The 7,708-nt window shown below is 33.6% G+C and overlaps 1 protein-coding gene across 1 annotated transcript; it reads left to right on the forward strand.

The window, feature by feature from the left end:
- The first annotated feature begins 5,456 nt into the window (after positions 1-5,456).
- On the forward strand, positions 5,457-7,487 carry LOC125073548. The gene is made up of 3 exons (XM_047684408.1): positions 5,457-5,515; positions 6,368-6,974; positions 7,401-7,487. Exons 1-3 carry the CDS (start codon positions 5,457-5,459, stop codon positions 7,482-7,484), a joined length of 750 nt encoding a protein of 249 aa, XP_047540364.1. The 3' UTR covers positions 7,485-7,487.
- Positions 7,488-7,708: the final 221 nt, after the last annotated feature.

Below are 7,708 nucleotides of genomic sequence, written 5' to 3' on the forward strand. Positions count from 1 at the left end.
AGGCCCGAGTTCTGTGTTTTTCAGAGCTATGTCTACCTTACCTTTGTTTGTGTGTATACCCTAATCAACTAGTAACTATCTCACACAATCAATCAATCAAAATATACTTTATTCAAGTAGGCTTTTACAAGCACTTTTGAATCGTCATTTAACAAACCATTTAAAGTAAAGATTATAAGTATTCCGAACCGGTGGTAGCACCGGTTCGGAATGTAGATTCTACCGAGAAGAATCGGCAAGAAACTCAGTAGTTACTCTTTTTCAACATCTAAAAATACAGTCATGTTAGTTAAATACAATTATATATGTATGTTATGTCTCCTGCCTGGAAGTCAACAAGCATTAACTCCACGCTTTTTTATGTTCAATATAATTTTGTATCGAATAATATTACCCTCTTAACCAATGTATTTTTTACAATTGTCTTGAATCTATAAAACGGCAAAGTTAAAAATGTCTGCGGAATTTTATTATAGAAGCGGATACCTTGCCCCAAGAATGATTTATTAACTTTGCGGAGTCGGAGACTTGGCGTTATAAGCTTATCCTTACTTCTTGTGCACATACAATGATTATCACTGATTTTATCAAAGTGATCAATGCTACTGTGAGTATACATAATATTTTTGAAAATTTATTGTGACGCAACAGTGAGTATTCCTATTTTGTTAAAAACATCCCGAAGAGAGTCTCACAGATATACTTAAAGCGATATACTTATAATTCGCTCGCGTTTAAGGGTTGATCGTAAGGTCTTTCGTACTTATAATATTAGTATTGATGACATTTTTTCAGATGACATTGATATACATCTTCATTTTAATTATACCGGAATTTATCTCAACGAGTGCATTCATTCCCGAAGAACAGAGAGGAATGTTGAAGCCCGTATTTCGTTATTTAAACACAAATTCGAGGCATTCATGCAAGTGGTGTAATATGAAACCGAAGATACATCGATACGACGAACCAGTCGATAAATATGTACCGATGTCACAAGAAATTATCGATTTATTTGACATACCGATTTTTGCAGCCATGGCGAAGGACAGAGGCAGAGGTGATAAGGAAATAATATCAGATATTATAGGAAAGCTTATTTGAGAATTTAATGTCTTATTTACACTAAATAAAAAAGGATTTTTTTAGTATTTATACTGTGATTTGTATGTAATAATAATAATAATAAATATTGGACAACATCACATACATTACTCTGATCCCAATGTAAGTAGCTAAAGCACTTGTGTTATGGAAATCAGAAGTAACGACGGTACCACAAACACCCAGACCCAAGACAACATAGAAAACTAATGAACTTTTTCTACATCGACTCGGCCGGGAATCGAACCCGGAACCTCAGAGTGGCGTACCCATGAAAACCGGTGTACACACTACTCGACCACGGAGGTCGTCACATCGTACATCCAGATGTTATATTTGGTGGAGATTCTGTATGTCCATCAAATACTCATATCGTCGGTAACCTTAATTAGCATAAGCAGCCTGTAAATTTCCCACTATTGGGCTAAAGGTTCCCTCTCCCTTTGAGGAGAAGGTTTGGAGCATATTCCAGCACGCTGCTCCAATGCGATTTGGTGGAATACATATGTGGCAGAACTTCGTTGAAATTAATTAATAATTACACATGCAGGTTTCCTCACGATGTTTTCCTTCAGCGCCGAGCACGAGATGAATTATAAACACAAATTAAGGACATGAAACTCAGTTGTGCTTGCCTAGGTTTGAACCCGAAATCATCGGTTAAGATGTATGCATTCTAACCACTGATCTATCTCGGTTCTACTGGTTGAAGTACACATATTTATATGTATTACGATATAATTATTCTATGTAAACCTTATATCTACCCGACGGCGAGACGGTTCGATAGTAGACTATATAACATTGCACTACGATCCTCACCTTCGGAACAGTTTAACGGGAGAATCAGTGCGGAGTAGCTAGTCTGATATGATATGATATGATATCAGTATTACTTTTTGCATATATTTCCGCAAACGCGTCCGTCGTGATATATGTGTTCCTATTGAAACTTCATAAGTAGCATTTGGTGTAACCCGAAAGGTCTGAGTGCTCACACTTTCCCAGTAAAAACTGTTCCTTGTAAAGTAAATCAATACGATTTTCTGTAAAGTTACAGAGGGAAAGGAAATTAAGATGAAAAAATGGTTTCAGAAAATCGCGACCAAACATACTTTAATTGTATTTTATATATATAGAAAAATCTTAAATGAGATTTTTGACGTTTTATATAAAGCTGAAAAAGCAATAACCAAAAAACCCTAAATTTTAATATTACAAACAGACACTCCAATTTTATTATATGTATAGAGTATATTTTTTATGGTATAGGTGGTAAGAGATGAGGAGGCTCATCTGATTAAAAGTGACTACCACCCATGCCCATGGTTGCCCATGGTTTCCTGCAAAACGGGGGGGCAGCAGTATTTCGATAGCTATGGCAGAAATGGGAATGTTGTCAAATCATGGAGATTCGACAAATGGTGATTTTTAACGGTTAACAGGCAGGTTGTGTCTTTTTGGAGTTGAATTTGACTTTTACCCGTTTAGCCGGCCCCAGTCCGTGTACCTTGTAGTAGTAAATATATAATTCTTATAAAAAAAAAATTACAGTCGAGCAGAACATATCTCTAATCTCAAAAACAAAATATGCAATTAGAATTCTTCGTATATCTAGAGATAGACAAACAAAATGCCTATTAAAAAGTTTTTTAATTTCCGCTAACTTGTCTAATGGAAAAAGTTTCATACCTCCATAACCCAGGTACGTTGTGGACGCATCATTTACATTAAATCCTTATGTTTATATATAAAGTAAAGACAAATAAACAAATATAAGATTTAATTGTTTTCATGTAATTGGGATTCGAAGCTTTAATAGCGCAATGGTTAACGGGCCGCCCTTGGAACTTTGGGCTATAGTCGTCCCCACTGCCAATAGAAGTTATAAGCTTAAAAGGAGGGGTAAATAGGGATATTAGTTACACCTTAATTGATTAGGGGAATCGCTATTCTATTTAAAAAAACAAGTTTTCCTTGAATAATGTATGCTATTCAAAATGTAATTTAATATAAATATTTGTGTAGAACAGTTTTTTGTTATTATCTACTATACTAACATTGTAATGCGAAATTAATTATGTCTGTCTGTTACGCGTTCATGGTATGAAGCTTGAACCACAAAGACGGATATAGGCTACGTTTTTATACTTACAAACACTGCGAATAGTCGAAGTCAGAGGCAATAACTAATCATCCATATATTTTGTGTAACATGCACGTTAAAATTATCAATGCAGACATAATACAAGTAGGAATGAATGCCTTTCCTCAAGAAGGTACGGTCTTTGTGGAGACTGGAGTCGGAAATTTGGTTATTTCGTTTATACAATGATTGTCACAGATTCTATCAAAATTATCCATATTCTCTGTTATTTATTATCGCATGACGTTTGGTTGACGCATGATGGTTTGACAGCAAAGGATTACCTTTGCTGTCAAACCCGAGTTGATCTTTAAACACAAATAAGGCACATGAAAATTCAGTAGTATCTACTAGGGTTCTGGGTTCTGTGTTTTAAGTTTTCAGTTCCCAATCTTCTATTAAGCTTCACGTGTGTGCTTAATGTACAACATACGCGCCCTACAAGATCCTATGTGTCCGTCAACTATAAATAGATATCACTTAATGTAAGTCATACGACCGACTATAACCTGAGCCGAGTAGATACCCTCAAGAAGTGGACTGATAGTAGACACCCCCAGTATGGATGTCACTCCTGCCTGAAAGTGGACAAAGGTGGTGTGTAGGATTAGCCTGCACACCTGGTGACAGTAGGATCAACAGCTTTACAAAAATAAGACAAAAAAAACCGCATCAGTTCTAACCACTGAACCATTTTAGTTCAGAACAAACTTAACCTCTATAAATACTAAACAAAAACCAGCGCATCTGACGGTCTCAAAATTCATAATTTATTCCATCATCATAAAACTGTAACGCGTTTTCACATAAAATATTTATTGTTATTTTCGATAAAGAGGCCAGAGAAATAGTTTTGATTTTTTTATGTTCATTTTATATCAGCACGTGTCTCACGGAAAATATGGAATCGGATCCTTTTACGGCTCCTGACGCTAAAAGATCAGTGTTATAGTTTTACGTGTGTATCTGTGTCTGTCTGTGGCTTCGTAGCACCTAAGCTAAGACCCGCTTTTGTTTTAGTTTTTTAAGATGTATTTCTTTAGGCGTTTTATGCAAAAATGATGGGGGTGTACTTCTAATGGTGACATAAAAACATTATTCATTATTTTCAGCACTTTGAAGATCATCAGCTGTTTTCTAATTCTTGAAGGGATATGACCAATTCGACTGGTCTGATCGGTACAAAATTTAGTGTCCTGTAACTTCAATGATATTACGGCAGTATACATTACTCCGTACAAAAATATATACTTTTTAAGAAGTTCTTCTGGATCCGACTTTCTATAATTATTTTATTAATAATTTATGGGCATTTATGAAAAAAAACTGATAAGAGCATTTATACTATAAAAATAGATATATTTTTTTATAAATAATAATTATTATTTTATGTGTGCAATCGAGAACCATTTTTAATTACGTCGAAAAATTAATTGTCGAAAAAACGCGCGAACCTCGCAGTCGCACTTTTTATTTAGTTTTAAATGTTATTACGTGTAAAACAACGCCCTTAAACCTTTAAAAGTATCCATCAGCAGAATATTTTATACTGCAGAAGTGAGTTTTCAAGCAAGTACATTCACATAATCCGATGGGTTGGAAATCCGTCACGACTGCAGTGAAGTTAGGCGCAGAGCCAACCCTTTAGGTGCAGTGTATTATTGCTAACTTTCACACCAGTATAATTTCAGGTACAACTTTTAAAAACCATCAATAATGAACCGTAACGTATTGATAAATAAAAAAATAAAAGAAAAAGTCCTCCAAATAGTTTGAGAAATAACCGGGTGCTAGAACTTTTTTCGCCGTCGTTCTTGATTTAGTTATTGTCTCTTATCTCCACAGATTTTTTTGTCAAAACCTTTTTCATTATCTACCAGGAGATACTGTTTGATAATGAGGTTGACATTTAATGGATGACGTTTTTTCCTTTACTTATGACTTTGTTAATTCAATGAAATGATTAATGTTCTACTAAGAATTTCGCAAAATTCCATCCTTATGGTTGACCACATTTCTAACGGCAAATGAATGTTCAAAGCTTAATTTAAAATTCATTCAAAATTCATCTCCTGTATGACGGTAAAGATAAATCTATCATCCACAGAAATATGCAACAGCATGTATCTGATGAAATTCTACCGTCGGTTGAGGGTCAAAAATACAGCGTTGGGTCTAGAGGGGGTGCGCCTTTTTATGCGACGCCATGGAACACCTAGATGATAAACTTCAGAAAGTTTTTGATGAGAGTATTTCCAGCGAACAGTTAGGAACTGTCCGCTGAAAAGCCACGGAAGGTTAGTCCTATTGCTAAATGAGGACAAATGCCATCCACTGGACTTGTCTTTGGCATACGTACTAAATGAAACGAGCCAGCAGGTTGGGCATCTCAGAGGTTCAATACGAATTCAAGGCGAGTCGATCTACTGTCACGCTCTGAAAACCCTGAAGATCCGAACCACGAAGTTTAAAAATTATAGAAATTTACATAAAACCTAATAACTTTTGGTACGACCCAAAGTAGTCTGTAGATGGAGAAACGGTTACAGATAAAAACAAAGTTTGGATACCGCATTACCCGCCATGGAATTATTGGACGGTAGGTAATCACTACATTGTATAAAACATAGTCGCTTACCGCTGTCTGTCTGTAACAGTGTATGCTTAGATCTTTAAAATTACACAACAGATTTTGATGCGGTTTTTTTAAATAAATAGAGTAATTATAAATAAATCCTTACTTAAAAATTATAGAAATTTACATAAAACCTAATAACTTTTGGTACGACCCAAAGTACAAACCAAAAGCCATGTAGCCAAATAAACACTAAAATAAAACTGGCTTCTTTTTTCATTAACAAAATACACTAATAATAATAACTATGTTTGGATTTACGAAGTCAATTCGAATATCTATTAAAAAAACAATTATACGCTCAGTTAAACATTGTTAATGAAACAGAACAATTTATAAAACTTATTTCAAAACTATGTTCGAACAGAAATGATGGCAAAAACAGACGTAAATATAATTTTAATATTATTCTACGTAATCAATAAATCACACGGTTTCAGTTTAAAAGTGAATAATTTAGACCGATCGTCATCGCCTAACAGAAATGAAATAGCCTTCAAAGATACTAACAGTTACAAAACAAGAACGAATACTCACCACAATGAGGACCATTATAAACAAAATATTGAAGAACGACAACGAATTTTAAATAAGTACTACAACAAGATATTAGTTAAAATAATAATACCTCATGGCATGAAACCATCTGGTATCGAATACGATAATAAATTTAAAACTTATTACAAACCATTAATTAGAATACACAAACAAAAACAAAACGAATATTTAAAAGCTAATAATGAGATCAAATTGAAACATTTTAAGCTAAAGGAAATCAAAGATGACAGAGACAGTGACTTATTATTACCATTCAAATTATCAACGACTAAAATGACAGGCAACGAATTTGAGGTTATAAAAAACATTGAAGATATAATTAAAAGCATTGAATCTAGAACGCAGAGACTACAAGCGTACGATAAAGTTATTAAACTACTTAAAAATATGTTAAGAAGTCCACAGTTTGAAAAATCTGGTGAGGTCAATGATCCTTTTGCTCCTGGTAAGGTTTTGTCTGTAGATGGAGAAACGGTTACAGATAAAAACAAAGTTTGGATACCGCATTACCCGCCATGGAATTATTGGACGGTAGGTAATCACTACATTGTATAAAACAAAGTACCGCTGTCTGTCTGTAACTGTGTATGCTTAGACCTTTAAAATTACACAACAGATTTTGATGCGGTTTTTTTAAATAAATAGAGTAATTATAAATAAATCCTTACCTTATTGTACTTAAATATATTTGCATTTAATATAGATCAATATGGCCCTTTACAGCATCTACTTTAAATGTATATTTTTTGAAGATATTACAGATTTAAAATGCAATTGTTTGTATTGTTTAATGAATGCTTTAATGGCATAGCGTCTTAATGTAGTACTAGTTGATAAAGGGTAAAGAATACTCGATATATGGCTTGTCTAGGGGATTGTTAATCCCATGCACGGTATATGAACGAGAATTTCCATCATTCATACTTCTTTAATACAATTTTACGGTTTTTTTTCTAGTATAAAAAGAACCTTCACCAAGACGTATGCCCCGGAGATCAAGTGAAACTTGGAAATATTTGTATATGGACTCCACCACACTAACAAGTCTTAAAAATATTTTCAATATAAATTAATTTGTTTATTTAGAAAAGTAATGCTTATAAAATTTAAACCTAAAATAAATACATCATAAAAATATTACATTTTTTTTTTTGTTAATTTTGTTTTTTTTTAAGCTGTGTATAATTTTTAATTTGATATACTTTTATTGAACCTATTTAACTTATTTTCGCATTATTGTAGTAATTATAGTATTCGTGGTAAAA

The sequence above is a fragment of the Vanessa atalanta genome, chromosome 24 (assembly GCF_905147765.1).
Source record: "Vanessa atalanta chromosome 24, ilVanAtal1.2, whole genome shotgun sequence".
Lineage (NCBI taxonomy): Eukaryota > Metazoa > Arthropoda > Insecta > Lepidoptera > Nymphalidae > Vanessa > Vanessa atalanta.